The sequence below is a fragment of the Geotrypetes seraphini genome, chromosome 2 (assembly GCF_902459505.1).
Source record: "Geotrypetes seraphini chromosome 2, aGeoSer1.1, whole genome shotgun sequence".
NCBI lineage: Eukaryota > Metazoa > Chordata > Amphibia > Gymnophiona > Dermophiidae > Geotrypetes > Geotrypetes seraphini.
The window spans coordinates 452526215-452544681 of NC_047085.1; the positions used below are offsets into that span (position 1 = coordinate 452526215).

At 41.5% G+C, this 18467-nt stretch overlaps 1 protein-coding gene across 4 annotated transcripts in view; it reads right to left on the reverse strand.

Moving 5' to 3' along the window:
- PARD3 (par-3 family cell polarity regulator) overlaps window positions 1-18467 on the reverse strand; it is a 1241096-nt gene that overhangs the window by 737884 nt on the left and 484745 nt on the right. For all 4 annotated transcript variants that reach the window (XM_033931514.1, XM_033931513.1, XM_033931516.1 and 1 more), the window contains exon 4: window positions 15231-15409. In XM_033931514.1, coding sequence (XP_033787405.1) covers window positions 15231-15409 — 179 coding nt within the window. The remainder of the gene's footprint in view (window positions 1-15230; window positions 15410-18467) is intronic.

Sequence of the window (18467 nt, forward strand, 5' to 3'; positions counted from 1 at the left end):
GGCGGTGGCTTGGGGGCTGTTCCCCGATTGCGGTGGCAGCAAACCGAGTGGCTTGGGGGACGGCACGGAGACAGAAAGAAGGGGGAACAGGGAGACAGAAAGAAAAAGTTGGGGGAGAGAATGAGGTCTGGAGGAGAGGAAACATACAGGAGGCTGAAAGAAAGGAAGAAAGATTGGATGCACAGTCAGAAGAAGAAAGTGCAACCAGAGACTCATGAAATCACCAAATAGCAAAGGTAGGAAAAATGATTTTATTTTCAATTTAGTGATCCTGTATATAGCATTAAGATAAGAAACAATATATGCAGTGTTAGATTTGTTTTATAATGGTTTTGCGGCTCCAAGTTTTTTTTTCTTTTCGAAAACGGGTCCAAGTGGCTCTTTATGTCTCAAAGGTTGCAGACCCCTGACCTAGAACTTCCGGGTATGGCGGTATAGAAAAATAAATGATTATTAAATTATTATTATTATGGGTTGCCTACCTAACAAATTAGCTGAGGACAATTTACCTGCACACTCTCTGCCTGCTTGGGAAACTTTCCCTCTGATTAGCTTTCTTTGACCCACCTCCTCCATTAACCCCTTTAGGATCAGACCTTGTCTTCTGGAGCTTGCAGGGCTTTTGCTCAGTACTTCAAACAAGGGAATAATAGGGAATTACATTAGTCTGTCCAGCTCTGGTAGAAATATCCCTATCGCTAACCCCAGGGATATGGATGATTTTAACTCTGGCAGAGTCAGATGGGGTATTTCTGCTTGAGACAGGCAGTTAGTTGCCTGTCACAGTATGTATAAATTATCTGCTAAAAGTTGCATGTATATTCAACTGGCTTTTATATTTGGCTGGTTGATTAAATACCCAAGAATGATTTCATACAGATGACTTACCCAATTTACACACTGAGGTGAACCATACACAGGATAATTTTATAAAGTATTTTCTGCACATAAAGCATGTTTTAAAGTATATGCAGAAAAAGTTCATAAAATCATGCAGGCCATGCATGCAAACAAGTGTTAATATGGGTAATTTTACACAGACTGTATATAGATATGCTCAGCATGGATGGAGTTGTGATGAATATACATGTACTTTAAAAAATACAACCATACATGAACAGAATACATTTACATCTGGCTTGGACAAGGTACAAATGTGTGCAAGCACATTTGTGTGCTAATGGGGATAAAATTCTAGAACCTATTTTATAAAGGCACATAGAAGCCTAAATTGCCTTTATAAAATAGACCTCTCCCCCCTCCACCCCCCAAATCTTACAGGTGCCCTTTTATTTTTATAAGATTACCACCTCCCCCTTTACAAATGTACAAGGGTATATGGAAATCTCACAGAATTCCTCAATCCCTCCTCCTCCAATGGATATATTTGGCTGCAAGAATTTATTCTGCTATTCTGTTCTCTATGCCGGCATTTTAAACTAAAACCTCTTATGCATCAGCACTTGCTGGTTTGGAACATTGACCAGATGGTATTTGGAGCACAAGTAAATTAAATTTCTGAAGTTTATTTCCTAGCTCAGCTACTCATGATTGCTGGTATTTTTTATTATTATTTATTTATTGCTGGAGGACATAAGTACATTTGTAAGGAACACATTACTTATCTGACCTAAAAAAAAACACTTGGAAAACATGAAGCTTTAGTTATTTGGTTTATTGCCATTTCCATATCTTGCTGATCAAAACAATATCTACATTTCTTGTAAAATTTTCAGCATTTTGTACAATTTTGTTTTTGATATACTGCCTTTCCACAGAAACACCAAAACAGTTTACCATAAAAATTACACACATAATCAGAGACAGGAAAGAGAAACAGAGAATGACAGAAAAGACAAGAGCTGGGTGGGTGAAAGAGGAACTGCAGCCAATGCATGCATTTCCAATCCCACTGGATCCCAAGAGTAAAGATAAAATTCAGATCTTCCCTTAAAACCTATTTAGGAGGTTTCAGCTCAGAGGAAGAGTAGAAGAGAAAACAAAAGATCAATGAGATGAAATAGCTGTGTTCGGAAGTAGAACAAAGAGATCTAGATGTGGTGTAAGGAATAATCAATGAGGCCGGATAAGGAGAGAGGTTTCAATGTCAAGAGCTTTGAGTTAATGATAAAATTCTATGCTAAACTCTATGAGAAACTGGGAGCCAATTGTGGTGAAGTAAAAGGGAAGAGATGATCAAAACAGTGAATGTGAGTCAGCAGCCTAATGGAGGGTCTTTGTACTGATTATAAACTTTTCAGAAGAGCAGAGCTAAAAACCTGCAGCGATGTTACAGCAATCCAGGTAGTATACAACATGGTGTAAAATCAAGGTAGCATAAGCAGATTTATCGAGGTAGCTATGGACTGCTCAAATGCAGAGCATGGCAGAAAACGAGACTTGATCACAGAGGCAACCCAAATATTGAAAAAGAATTGGGAATCAAAGTACGCACCCAAATATTTAAACTAATCAATTAGAGCTATAGGGATATCTACATATCCTGAATGGCCAGGGCAAGTGATAAACCCAATGGACAATTGGCTATCCAAGAGGTAATGGTTTGCAAAGGATTGAGAATGAGATGATGTGAATACAGCTAATCCGAGACAGAATTAAGACAGGAACGGAGAACAGTCAAATCGGGGTTACAGGGGATCAAGTATGTTGTCAGTATAGAAGTAAACAGAGATTGAGAAATTACAATTGCAAGGGGGACTAAGAAAATACTGAAAGAGGACCAGAGCAGAACCTTACAGTACACCAGATAGGAATTGAAGGGAAGAATTGGAGGAATGAACCTTGATCCTTTTAGAAGCACAACAGGTGGAGAATGTGATAATTTGAGGGAAGACACTGGGACAGTAGGGTGCCTTCTCCTCTCCAGTGAGTCAGGAGGGGGGCTACTAGAAATAAGGTCTTGAAAGGTAGCAATTTTGGGCCTCAGAGCCCCATAGTTAGTGAGAAAAAAAAAAGAAAGCAGAGTCAAGTGCAGGGGATTGGTGGAAGAGGCAGCACAGAAAGAACTAGGGGTAAAGACAAAGATGGCAAGCAGGTAAAGACTAGGGATAAAGAAAAAGATGAAGAGGCAGTGCCCCCAAACAAAAAGGATGGTATACACCGAGAGGTAGCACACTAGTAAAGCAAAAACATAACTGAGAACAAGCACTAACCAAGTAATAAGCACAAGAAGTAGAGAACTAGGGGGTATCACAAAGTTAGAACGCTGCCCCCCCAAACTGGCCCCAGGATCTGCTCCTTAAGTAAATACTACAGTGGAACTGACATCACCTTCATGCATCACAGAGGTGGAGACAGCCAGGAAACTCAATAGAAGCAGGCAGACAAAGGCAGCAAACGGTCATTCGTGTGTGAAAGAAGGAAACTCGGAAACAGTAGGCAGGCAAAGGTAGCAAATGGTTCACCACAAAGATCACTTCTGAAAGCTTTATGAAACAATCAACTGTGTAGAATTCCATAGGGTTCAATATTATCTCCGTTATTTAATACAGTGGTGCCTCACACAACGAACTTAATTCGTTCCAGGAGCAAGTTTGTTATGCGAAAAGTTCGTTATGTGAAACGCGTTAAGCGCAGTGACTAACGACTGCCTGCAGTGCCTGCGCGGAAGGATGCAATACATCGGCAGCGATCGTGGAAGCTCAGGCGACTTCGTTGTGTGAAACGAAGTTCGTTGTATGAATCATGACATGAAGTTCGTTGTGTGCAGCATTCGCTGTGCGAGGCGTTCTTTATGCGAGGCACCACTTGTATTTAAATGGCCCTACTAGGGATTATGGCTGCTAAGAAAATGTGGCATGCTAAATGGGAGAAAAACAAAGAAAGGGGATTGGGCAGTTTGCTCGCAAGCAATATCTAGGTGGTTAGGCATTAATCATGTAAATGTGACGCTATCATAATCAGAAGCTACTTGGTTTAGCTAGTAATAAAGAACTTTGTTGATGGGGCCTATTGTTGAAAGTGTAGAAGTACATTCATTCGATGGATTTCTATACCAGTACAGATAAATTACTGCCATGGCTTTCCAGCAACTGGTATAAAGTGATGGCAACTACAGGCAGTCCCCAGGTTGAGAATGGGTTCTGTTTTTTTAAAAACCATTCTTAAGTTGAATTTGTAACTCGGATCCTGTACAGTACAGAGTATATAAAAACATTAAAGAAACAGTCTTCAAGTAAAGTACTGTGGTTTAAATAGAAAGAAAAGATAGGTTTACATTTCTTTACCCGCCCCACTGTTCCCTCTCCACCACCACCACATCCAACATTTCTCTCTTCCCCATGCATCTGTACTAGAGAATGACACCTGTTTCAATTTCCCCGGCCCGACCCCATGAGTTTTGTCGCTGTCCCTGTCCCATTCCTTTAAGCTCTGTCTTAACTGCACAAGCCTCAAACAATTATGATTTTAAAGTGTTTGAAGGTTGTGCAGATGAGAATGGAACTTGCAGGAATGGGGCAGGGACAGGAAAAGAACTCTCCAGGATGGGACAGGAAAATGAGTTCCCACGGGGGAAAATTTGTCCCCATGTCATTCTCTAATATATACCTCACACACCTCTCCCACCATGTCCAATATTTCTCTCTCCTTCTCTATGCCCAACAATATACCTCTTTCTTCATTTTCCCTTGAACACCATCTTTCTTTCCCTCTCACTCAGACACCTATGCCCAACAATTCTCCCTTTTTATTCCCTCCCCACCTCAGCATCTCTTTTCCTCACTCCCACCATTCTTTCATCCTATGTCCTGTTAAGGCTCCCCTCTCTTCCTCCCTCCATTCTGTGTCTCAGGTTCATGCTCCCTCCCTTTCTTCCTTCCTTTCTCCAAAGTTTGTGCTTCATCCCTTCCTTTTGTGTCCCAACACTCTGCTTCTCCCTTCCTGTGCCAGCATGATCCTCCAACTCCCTTCTGTGTCGTCCCTCCCTCTGTTTCCCAAATTCATATTTTCCTCCCACGTGTATTTACCTCTTCTGGCCGGCTGACTCATACCAGCCACACTTCTCTTCACAAAGCTGCAGTCATGGTTCTTACATGCAGCACGCGGCTGACTTGGAAGCCTTCCCTCTGATGTCAGCAGGAGGGAGGCATGAATTTGGGACACATAACAGAGAGAAGGGGCTATGAGGGGTGATTTGGGACACGGAAGGGAGGAGGAGGGGCACATTGGCACAGGAAAGGAGAGGCAGGACTCTGGGTTTGTAAGTATGAGTCCAAATTAAGTCAGATGTTCTTAACCTGGGGGCTGCCTGTACTACGAAATACAACAGGTAAAGTGATCAGTTTTGTTTGCTTTACACAGTCTGCCAGATGTAGTGACAAGTGATTTTAATGTTATCTTTCAAATGTCCGCAGAGTAGCCATTCAGTGATACTTGGCAACATGGAATTCATTGAACCAATGAGTACTCTGAGGTTATCCCAAAAGTTATTGCAGATGGTACTTTCAGCTTCAGAAATACAGCCATCAGTTACGAGGAGAATGACATTTATTATTATGGGCTGATGTTGTGGAACTCATTACCTTCTGGAGTTCAGAGCAGAGCACAATAATTTACAGTATCAGGAGCTGGTGAAAACATGACTTTTCCAGAGGACTTGTTTACAATGTTATATTACATATAAAGCTGATGACAGCTTTAGAATGTATATTATGGGCATTTAAAAAGAACTATATACAGTAAACTCTCAGTTATCTGGCACCCATAGGGATTGGTGGATGGCAGATAACTGTAGTTTCTGGTTGCTTAAGTGTTACTGTACAAATAGTTTAATCTCCCTTCCCACCTCATTCTATTATTCCCCCACTTGTAGGTCCAACATCTGTTCTTCCCTTCTTTCTGGGTCACTTTTTTTCTCCCCCCCCCCCCCACACACACCTTCTCTCCCCACTTATGGGTACACCATCCATCCATTTTCCCTCCCCTGCTGGACCCTCCCCCACCACATACACACACACAGTTCTAGTCCACCACCCCCTACCTGCCCTCCCTCCGCATGGGTCTGGCCTCCTGGACCCCACTCACTGAAGTAGCAGTGGTAGATAGCCAGTAAGCAGAAGCAGCACTGAAAACAGGCAACTCGCAGCCAGCCCCAGCAGTGAAAGGCCCTGCTTCGATACATGAGGGAAGGATGAAGGAGGGGGGTTGCAACTCAGGACTGCTACCTTTGGGTCTGGAGGGAGGGGGTTTAGCGACTCAGGCCTACTGCCACTGTTTCAGGGCTGGATGGAGGGCTGGTAGGAAGGGGGTTCATGGCTCAGGACCGCTGCTGCTGCTTCGGGGCTGGGAGAGAGGGGATTTCGTGGCTCAGGACTGTTGCCGCTGCTGCTTCAGGGACCCTTCCCCCCCCCCCCCCCGTTTGGGTGAGAGTGCTAGTTGCTTGAGTACCAAATTAATTGGGATTCTATTGTATTACTTTAAGTTCTATTTTGAAACTGCTTAGAACAGATATGAGAGGTGGGTAAGCAAATTTAGATGGGTAAATAAATGACTTTAGAAAAGCAGAAGCTTTGGTTTAAGAGGCATGTAAGTAATGTAAATAAATAACTTTTTTTGCTTTGAATCTACCTTGCAACCAATTATAACTATAGTGGCTCTGAGAATATCTACAGCAGCACATCTGAATCAGAATATTGCAGAAAAAAAGTCCATCCTACCTCTTTTCTTTGAACATTGGTCAGGCTTGAGGAAGGATTAAAGTTATGTAAGTAAAATAAGGGAGGCAGCAATTTCTTGAAGCTGTCTCTTCCTCCTTAGTTTAAAACGACAATTCTGTAAGAAAAGGTTTACTGAATTGGCTTATTAAAAATAAACAGCTTTCCAAAGAGGAGGTACCATGACAAAGGCAACCTATTATTTTAGGGGGAAAAATAAACAATTTTTCAGCAAAGGAGAACAACTATTACCTGCTCCTGACTATCTGTATTCCTGTAAACCTCACAAACCAACTGCCTTGACCGCCCATAGGGCATCAGGCTGGATTCATAAGCAAGAAAGAAAAAGTCATCCCTTGAATTACTGCTGTATTTTATATTAGGTTTGTATATTCACAAAATAGATCAGGTTTATTTTATAGAATCTCTGATGTTTCCTGGTGAAAATCAAAAGTGAAGCAAATTTCTACGTCTGCGGTATTTAAGGAATGCTTTGCAATGCAGTTGATCATATTGCTTTTAAAGATACTCTGTGTCAAAGAATGCAGAAAACATTCAGGGTGAAATGCAATCTCTACAAATTCAACACAGGTAACCAGGGTACATTGTTACCTGTAGGTGTTTATTCTCCATCTAAATTTACTTAGCTTATGCTCTCTTCTTTCATGAAGGTTTGATTTATTTGATTGGACATATGTTAAGAAAATATCATAAGAAGAAATCAAAATACATATGTCCTAATATTTTGCATATGGAAAATATTGCAAACAAATTTGACGGATATCAGTAAGATTTTTACATAGGATCTAGGACTATATTTCTTGTACAATGATGTGAATTTCAAGGAAGTCTATATTATATCATGAAGATCATTTTATGTAGTATTTATGTTTTTACATGTAAAAAGTGGACAAATATGTTTTAAGTAGCTACTTTAGAAAAGCCACTACTTACACACGTTCAATGCACAAATTTCAAGGGTGCATGTTCTAGATGTGGTAAGAGAAAACCAAAAAAACTCAGTGGAGTGACGATGTTCCCAAATGGACTTTACATGTGTAAATAGTGGCTTTTCTAAAGTAGCTACTTAAAACATATTTGTCCACATTTTACATGGCTGCCTTTGGAGGAGGTTCTCAGCTGGTAACACTTGTGGCATATAAGAATATAAGATACAGATTTTAATTTTTACTTTATTTGTAGACTCCTGAGGCAGGCCATACGGCGGAAACACATATGTATCAAGTCTTTATTACAATAAAGGAACTGAGCATCACAGGTCACCTTTTCTATTTTTCTTGTGATATCTAGTTGTTCCGTCATACTTGGTGATGTCAGCACACTAGCTCACTAGTACTTCAATGCCCATTCTCTACTACTGACAATGCCCCCTCCCCCAAAAAATGTAAATATATATATATATATATATATATATATATATATATATCTCCCTTTGCTTCATGCATGTTGATGGCAAAACTAACGCAGTATGCTTTAGTGCTTCATGTGTTAGGCTGGCTGCAATTATTTCGTAAATTCCTGAAAACTTTGTTGTTCTCGCAATTTTTAAATGGTTTAACTACAGTTATTTTTCTTATGCTTTTCTTATGTACTTTAGTTTTTAATTAGTTCTTCATTCTCTTATGTTTTCTGCTATGTACTCTAGTCTTAATTATATGTGAACCAAGTTGAGCTCCACTGGGAGATGACCCGGTACAGTACTCCCCCGATATTCACGGGGGTTCCGTTTTAGGAACCCCCACGAATCTTGAAAAACAGCAAATACAGTTTTCAGCGGGGAAGACAAGAAAGTGCAGTCAGAGAGGCAGGAGAGAGCAGCCGGAGCATCAGCGAGTGAAGGAAATCACTCGCGGCATGCTTTGACATGCAGCTCCTGATTGGTGAGGCCCGACTTTAATGCAGGAAGAGGTGGTCGGAGCATACCGTGAGTGATTTCCTTCACTCGCCGGCGATCCGGCTGCTCTCTCCTGCCTCTCCGGCTGCCCTTTCCTGCCCGGTCATTCGCGGTCAGAAAATACCGCGAATGACTGGGACCGCAAATTGTCGACCGGGGGAGCACTGTATATAAACCAAAGATTAGATTAGATTAGACTAGACATTTTTCTTCTGTTAAACCCACATTAGCACTTAATGCAACTTAGTAAAAGAGCTCCTCTGTCTCTGAAATATGCAGGTTACGGGCTTTGCTAGCTTTTAAATTCTACAAGCTAAACAACACAACTGAAAGCAGCATATATCTGTTATCTCAGAACTCCTTTATGTTCTGTTGTTAATTGTAGTTCATGACTAATGAAAGACCCCATGAATTAATAAGAAAACAAATAGAGAAAAGAAAAACAGAAATGCAATGTAGGTTTGAGGTTCAGAAATTAGAAAGCAAGCACAAACATTCTAAAGTAGTGATGCAGAAGCTGGTCATAAGTAGGACATTGGGGGGGAAAAAAGGAAGAAAAGTTTATCCAGCAATACAATAAACTAAAAATGTACTTTCAAGTTCTAAAGTGCATTAAAACATATCATGCTGGGTTCTTTGGTTAACTTGATCATGTAGCAAAAGCGAAATCTGTTAAATGCAAGCAGAAAAGGCTTCCTACTGTGAGTCTCTGTCTCCATGAAGTTCCCTTTTACACTTATATGAATGTTTGCATTTGTTGCTTTATGTTACCAAAGGAAAGAGAGAGAACAGTTTGTCCTCACTAATATGAAAAAAATGGGTTACTATGCTCCCATGCAGCTTTGCACTAGATTCCAGGAACGTCACAGATCAAATCCTGCTGAAGTTATTTTATATACTGTCACTATTAATGCAATTCAGTACACATTATTTAACAATGGTCCCTCTGTCAGCAACAGGGTTTATCTAGAAAAAAAGGTACATAAACAATTTTTATGCACAGTTATGTAAAATAATACATATTAACATATTAATGTACATTGGTAATCTTAGCTCTTATGTTGTAAGCCAGGGGTCCCCAAAGTCCCTCCTTGAGGGCCGAATCCAGTCAGGTTTTCAGGATTTCCCCAATGAATATGAATGAGATCTATGTCCATGCACTGCTTTCAATGCCTATTCATTGGGGAAATCCTGAAAACCCGATTGGATTCGGCCCTCAAGGAGGGACTTTGGGGACCCCTGTTGTAAGCCCTCTGAAGAGAGGGGAAAACCTGAATGAAACTGCGCTAGCAACGGCAAAGCATCAACAAAATTCAAGTATACAAAAAGTAAATAAAATCTCTTCACCCAAGTAGAACAAATGTGCTGTAACTTATAAAATCTAGAGTCTACATTTTAAAAACATAAGAAGTTGCCTCCGCTGAGGCAGACCAGAGGTCCATCTCGCCCAGCGGTCCGCTCCTGCGGCAGCCCATCGCCTGATCAGTGTCCCTGGATATTTCTATAACTTGCCTCTCACTCCTATCCCTGTACCTACCTCTACTCTTATCTGTACCCCTCAATCCCTTTATCCTCTAGGAATCTATCCAAACCTTCTTTGAAGCCCTGCAACGTGCTCCTGTTATTCTCCAGATGGCAACACAAAAAGTAGAAATAGGAGCACCCTAAATCTAAAGGAACTTACATCAACATCAAATAATCTTGAATGGTTCATAAACAAAGATTTGCATAGGCCACTCTGCTCTGCAAGTAAGGAAGACCTGGTTGAATTGGGGTATTCTTCTCATGAAATAAGGAGTTATAATATAGTCAACAAGACAAATACAGTAGAGACTCAGTTAACTGAGTCTCACACAACAGGCAAAAAAATTGTCAGTGGAAAAAAAATGTCCCCCACAGCACCAGTGACAGTGTCCTGAGCCACAAAGTCCTCCTCCTTCCCTCTCTCAGGTTCTGGAGTGGCAAAAGCAGGCGGTCCTGAGCCACGAATTCCCTTCCTCCCTCCTTCTCTCCCTTCCTTACCCAAGCTCAGCCAATCAGCAGGAGGCAGCCTCAAAACAGGCTGCTCGCAGCCAGCCCTGGCAGGGCCTTTCCTCTAATGAGAAATAGATAGATTGTGAACCCACTGGGACAGAGAAGGAAAATGCCTGAAGAACCTGCAAGTAAACCGCTTTCCCAAACATTTAGGTTGGTATATTCCAAAGTGAACACTTAAGTGATCAAGAATTCCTTTTTTCTAAACTTTTGTTTAATAATTATACAAGCATTAATTAAAAGTAGCTTGAGAAAAATTTACATTCAAAAGAAAAAAAAACTAAGGAAACAAACCATACTGCCTACAACACTACCAGGGAAGAATTTCTTCAAATATTTTTAATACAGATGTAAAAAAAATCAAAACTGTTGGTTATCTTTCAACATAAACCTTTAACAACAAAATTGTATTTATATACCATAATACACCGTCTTTAATTTAAGTATTTTATATAATTCTTCTGTAAGGATCGGTGATTCATCATTATGAATATAAGAACATAAGAATAGCCTTACTGGGTCAGACCAATGGTCCATCCAGCCCAGTAGCCCGTCAGTAGCCTGTCTTCACAATGGACAATTCAGGTCACCAGCACCTGGCAAAAACTCAAACAGAAGCAACACTCCATGCCACCAACCCAGGGCAAGCAGTGGCCTCCCCCATGTCTGTCTCAACAACAGACCATGGTCCTTCCCTCCAGGAAACTGTCCAAACTTCCCAAAACCAGCTACACCAAACATTCTTACCATAATATCTGGTAACGCACCCCACTCTCTGAGTGAAAAAAAACATTTCCTCCCACTGACTTCAAAAAGCACCTCCCTGTAACTTCAGCAAAAGAGAGATCAGGTTCTTACCATACTAACATCTTTTCTACTAGATAGGTGTGTCATTCTGGACAGCATGGCACTCCCCCCACACTCGCAAGCCACGCAGAAGGAATCCTCTTCAGGCCCTCAATAACTCCTCCTTCTCCAGAGAGCTCCATTGCCCCCTGCCCCTCCCCCAAGCAAGCGATAGCCCTATATAGGAACACATAAGAAAGAGGGGTACTACTACGTCTACTCCGGAAACTGAAGAACCATGGAGTGGACGGAGACGTACATAGATGGATCAGAAACTGGTTGGCGGGTAGGAAACAGAGGGTAGGGATGAAGGGCCACTACTCGGACTGGATGAGGGTCACGAGTGGTGTTCCGCAGGGCTCAGTGCTCGGGCCGCTGCTATTTAATATATTCATAAATGATCTAGAAACAGGCACGAAGTGTGAGATAATAAAATTTGCGGACGATACAAAACTATTTAGTGGAGCTGGGACTAAAGAAGAATGCGAAGAATTGCAAAGGGACTTGAACAAATTGGGGGAATGGGCAGCGAGATGGCAGATGAAGTTCAACGTTAAGAAATGTAAAGTATTGCATGTTGGAAACAGAAACCCGAGGTACAACTATACGATGGGAGGGATGTTATTGAATGAGAGTACCCAGGAAAGGGACTTAGGGGTAATGGTGGACATGACAATGAAGCCGACGGCACAGTGCGCAACAGCCGCTAAGAAAGCAAATAGAATGCTAGGCATAATCAAGAAGGGTATTACAACAAGGACAAAAGAAGTTATCCTGCCATTGTATCGGGCGATGGTGCGCCCGCATCTGGAATACTGCGTCCAATATTGGTCTCCGTACCTTAGGAAGGATATGGCGTTACTCGAGAGGGTTCAGAGGAGTGCGACACGCTTGATAAAAGGGATGGAAAACCTCTCATACGCTGAGAGATTGGAGAAACTGGGTCTCTTTTCCCTGGAGAAGAGGAGACTTTAGAGGGGATATGATAGAGACTTATAAGATCATGAGGGGCATAGAGAGAGTAGAGAGGGACAGATTCTTCAAACTTTCAAAAAATAAAAGAACAAGAGGACACTTGGAAAAGTTGAAAGGGGACAGATTTAAAACGAATGCTAGGAAGTTCTTCTTTACCCAACGAGTGGTGGACACCTGGAATGCGCTTCCAGAGGGCGTAATAGGGCAGAGTACAGTACAGGGGTTTAAGAAAGGATTGGACAATTTCCTGCTGGAAAAGGGGATAGAGGGGTATAAATAGAGGATTACTGCACAGGTCCTGGACCTGTTAGGCCGCCGCGTGAGCAGACTGCTGGGCATGATGGACCTCAGGTCTGACCCAGCAGAGGCATTGCTTATGTTCTTATGTACTTATATAGCGCCGAAAGGCGTATGCAGCGCTGTACATTTTGACATTTTTCTTGCTCTCTCCAGCATGTCATTAGGCACCTAAGGAAGGTGTCTACTCGCCAAAACACTGGCTGTGTTGGGTCTTCTAATATTTGTTATTTTGCATGTCCCCCTATGAGTAAAAGTTACTGGTTGGCTCAGCTCGGGTATGAAACCATATTTCTGTCCCTTCTTGTTTTTATGTTTAAATCATATTTATTAAATCAAAACAGAAAACAGTCTGAAAATACACAAGCAATTCCACAATTCCATAACATGATCCATACCCTCCTTCCCCCACTAAAAAAAAAAAAAAAAAATTCCCATAGACAGATCAGATCAGGGCATGGAATAGGAGTATCAGCTATTCAAAAGTCTTGTGATTACTATTTGAAAACCTTATTTGTCCATTTATTTTCTCGAACACTGGCAGCTACCATGTTTGTTCTATATGTTATATTCCACTTGTTTACAAATTTCAATAAAAAATATTTGAAATCAAAAGTCTACTTCTTGCAGAAGGAGCAAAAGTGTCCCAGAATTTATGTCAGGTACATTGAAATTGCTGCTCACTTTGAAATGAGAAGTCCTTTATTTGTACTCTTTCGAGTTTCAATACAGTGATCATCTGGGCCTTCTAAAGATGAAAAGGAAATGGCTTTACATGCAGCCAACTGAGGAGAATGGACTTCTTTCTAATCAGAATAGCTCTATTCAACAAATCTACTAGTCTTTAGGTGTGAGAGTCTGAACTGAAAACCCCAAACAGAAGCAAGGAATCCATTTGGAGTGCATTGTCTGTGACTGAATTTATCCCCAAAACAAATGCCTTGTATTGATCCACTGAGAGAAAAGTGTAAATCTCTAGTCCCCACCGATTGTCAATAGTTAAGCTCTGCTATGGTGTCTTGCAGATATCGATGACAAAATCTCAATGGCACCTTTGTCTGGGCACCTAATGTAAAAGCAAAAGACAATTCTTCCTATGCATCCTCACTGAGATCTTCCCAGGGAAGGCCAGCAACATGATGCTTTAATTGCAAATATGGAAATTTATCAAATAGTGTTAAATAGAATTCTTGCTGCAAATCCTCAAAAGGTTTCATTTTACCTTTCTCTTTAAGCTCATGAAAAAGTTAGTTGATACCCTTAATCTTGCAATTACAAAAAAGCAGCAGACGACTGCCCTGGGGAAAAACAAGGGTTGCTACAAATAACCAGGAAAGGAGTCACTTTGGGAGAAAAGTGCTGTCTCCTACAAACCCACCTCCAGGCACACGGTTTACGAGCCACCTCACAGTGTTATTCCCGTGGCCCAGGAGCATTGGCTCGTGCAAAGCCATGGCCTAATGCTCCCAGGCAGCCGGGATGAATTTCCCTCCTCCCCCCATCTTCCAGGACCTAGCCTCTGTGTGAATTGACACCCCTGGGTCCCCCAAAACCCCCTCCCATTTAGGGCCCCTGGCACCTTCTAACCTCCTTGGTGACTAACTCAGAATTCTATGGTGGTCCAGGAAGGGATTTCCGGTGGGGTCCAGAGGGTCAGCTAGAAGTTATGCCCAATCGTTCCTGGCCACTCTAGCACCACAATAAAAATGGTGCGACTACTGCTAGGGGGATCATAATTCCATATAAGGAAAATGTCCTTATATGGAAATATGACCCTCTAGCCGTAGTTATGCAAGATTGCCACTAGGGGTGCCATTAGGCATCTCTTCTGGCTGACTCCCCCCCCCCCCCAGGCCATCATGAAATTCTGAGGTAGACTTGGGGAGGGAATAAATTGCTGCAGCACAGCATGTTCAGGAGGAGTCTAGGAGAGGGGATGATGGGCATCCTGTCAATGTTTGCACCAACCCATTCCTTGAGACTTCAAATTTTAACTGGAAGCTGGCAGAAGTGCCTTGGAGTGGGTTTAAAAGCAAACAGGGGTATGTTTTTCCTAGACATGTCTTCCTATTTTTCTTGTACACCCTAATCATACCTCTATCTTGCTTCATTTAATCTCTGCGCCAGGAAGACATTCACATGCAAATAGTTTTAAAATTTGCTATTTCCATGTGTATAAGACCTAGATTTGCATGTTTAAATCCTTCTAAAATGACCTTCTTTATGTGCTATACAACATAACACAGATATGTGGATTTTATAGCTTATGTACATTGGAGTGGCTTTTGCTGGAAAAGTGATTTGTAGATCAACAAATTTGCCCCTCCTATACTAATGCGTAGCTTAGGTTTTAGCGCCGGCAGCGGTGCTCCAGCATTCATAAAATTCCTTTGCGTGTCAGAGCAGTTACCGCCGCTGCCAGCGCTAAAACCCACGCTACGCGTTCGTAAAGGAGGGGTTTATTTCTAACCATAAAGATGGAACCTTACCTTTTTATCAAGGCTTCCGGGACCCGCAGAAGTATTTTTTTTAAGAAAACCTGCAGTTGTAGACCATCTTGTAGGGTTTTTTCGTGAAGGTTCTTCAGAGGAAAAATTTGTTTCACTTATGGATGTTGGTATACCAACCAATGTAGGATCACTGCTACGGCGTACATGAAGTGGCATATCTAAAAAGATGAAAACAAATGATACACTTAATTACATTTAACACCTCTGCTGTAGTAAGAGCTGCTTTAAAGTTTATCATAATTGAAACAAATATGAAACTCTCATTTTGATACTTAACCAACTTTATCAAGTTTTGTCATTTAATAATGATATCTGAAATATTTTGCATGAATGCCTCTCAGCATATAAGGAGCATCAAAATGAAAGTTTATTTTTTAAAAAATAAATTTAACACATTTTATATTTTTGTAACTTAAAGCAACAGACATCCGGTTTGAATCCTGAGAAAGGTTAATTTTAAAGAATTGATCTATTGAATATTCAAGAAATACAGCATCTTACCAGTATTTATTTAAAATGCAAGCCACAGAGGTTAAAAAAAAAAACTCTCCACATATAGCAGCAGCACTATTGAGACAGGCGGTGTTGCTCAATATGCTTGGATACAATTCTGGAGGCCGAACCTTCAAAAAGATATAAAAAGGATGGAGTCGGTCCAGAGGAAAGCTACTAAAATGGTGCGTGGTCTTCATGATAAAGTGTATGGGGACAGACTTAAAGATCTCAATCTGTATACTTTGGAGGAAAGATGGGAGAGGGGAGATATGATAGAGACGTTTAAATACCTATGTAATGTAAATGCGCATGAGTCAACTCTCTTTCATTTGAAAGGAAACTCTGCAATGAGAGGGCATAGGATGAAGTTAAGAGGTGATATGCTCCGGAGTAACCTAAGGAAATACTTTTTTACGGAAAGGGTGGTAGATGCGTGGAACAGTCTCCCGGAAGAGGTGGTGGAAACAGAGACTGTGTCTGAATTCAAGAGGGCCTGGGATAGGCATGTGGGATCTCTTGGAAAGAGAAAGAGATAATGATTACTGTGGATGGGGAGACTAGATGGGCCATTTGGCCTTTATCTGCCATCATGTTTCTATACCATTCGACACTACCAGCTATACAACTGTATTGTAGAGAAACAATATTAGATCATTCAAATAAAGTAAACTAAACTAAACTAAACCTTAAGTTTATATACCGCATCATCTCCACGGATGTTGTGGAGCTCGGCACGGTTTACAAGAACTTAAAATATAGGAAGAGAAGGAAAAAAAAGGTTTACATGAACTTATATATAGAAGAGAGGAGTAAGGGGGGATAGAATTACATTTTAGTGAAAAGCCAGGTTTTCAGTTGTTTGCAGAATAATTGGAGGGAGCCCAGGTTTCGCAGCGGGGTAGTAAGGTCATTCCAAAGACCTGTGATTCTGAAGAGAAGGGATTTTCCCAGTTTGCCTGCATAGCGAATACCGTGTAGAGAGGGGAAGAATAATTTATACCTTTGGGTGGGTCTGGTAGAGTCAGGACTAGAGGAGTTATAAGATAGTGGGATTAAGGGAGGAAGGATGCCGTGAATGATCTTAAAAGCCAGGCAGGAGCATTTGAAATGGATTCTGGAAATAACAGAGATATATTGCAATGTCAGCATAATACCTTTGAAACACCTAATAAGCACACATTATGGGGGGAGGGTCTTTTACTAAGGCGTGCTAGCTGCTTTAGCGTGCGCTCAATGCTAACGCATCCATAGAATATAATGGGTGCATTAATATTTAGCTGCCTGGCTGGCCCAAAACTTCCTCTCCGACATCAGAATTGATGTCAGAGGGAAGGCTTGTGGGCCAGCGGCATACAATCGCTGCATGCGCCTAACCATTCTCTGTTGCGGCTTTAGCGGTGGAGCAGGCAGGGAGAGATCCCAGGCTCTGTGATCAACTCACGTTGCCTTTGCAATCTACTGGTAGATCGCAATCAATGTTTTAGGCACCTCTGCTCTAGGTGATTGAACAAATAATCACAGAAGAGTAATCAAATGCATATTAGCAAACCTAGCTCCGTTCTTCAAAGCTTCAACCTTCATATGAAATGCACATCTTTGAGCAATGTGGCCTCTAAAGATAAAAACTTGAATTCTGAGCCTCCATTCAAATATTTTATGTTTGAAAGTTCTATTTCCATAGAGACTGTTCAAGCTTTGTGGCCAAACATTCAAATGAGAAATAAAGGTCTGCTCAGTTCAAGAACTACTTGCCAAATTGTCTCCAGTATAAACTGCTCAGGATGACATGGAACAACGGATACTTAAATAGACTGGCTTAAGTCCCACCAGGAATGTCTGCCATCCCAGGACCAGTGGAAACTGCTTCTTCAACAGCTGCCAAGGTTGACAAGGGACATATCTCATCTCTCTGAATTTGATCTCAAAACATTACTGCAACATTTCTTGTCATTGGCCACAAAACCACCAAAACTACATAGTCTGCTTTGCTCATACCATCTCAGGCTGAAAGGATGCCAACTTCTTCCAGTGGTATCTGCTCAACATCTATTGCATTCATTGCTGGCCAGCTTGGCTACATTAGGGGGACCTGCTGTTCTGGGCTTAAAATGATATCTGAGCCATAAGAACCCGTCTGCCTTAGTCTGTAATGGATCCAGACTGGAGATAGCTGAGGGACACCTGCATTCTACAAACTGATCCATGGCGTCACTGACATACTGACTGAGGGTTCAGAGGGATAAATCTGTGGCCTCCCCATAAACAGGAATTTTTTTCAAAAAGAATCAACAATGCATATAAACAGCCTTCACAACGGCACCAATTTGGATCCCCTGGTTTTGCAAACACATCACATTAGGCCAGGGGTAGGGAACTCCAGTCCTCGAAAGCCGTATTCCAGTCAGGTTTTCAGGATTTCCCCAATGAATATGCATTGAAAGCAGTGCATGCAAATAGATCTCATGCATATTCATTGGGGAAATCCTGAAAACCTGACTGGAATACGGCTCTCAAGGACCGGAGTTCCCTACCCCTGCATTAGGCTGAACACAGTGGCAGTAAAGATTTGATCACTCCTGTTATATGCCTGTACTATTCAAGGTGTACATTACCTGTCAAATATAGACTCCTAATATTTTTCAAAGTATTTGATTGGAGAGAACAGAAACTACATTTTACAATCGGTGTCCCTTATGTGATGATTTGGTGTAGGAATGGGCT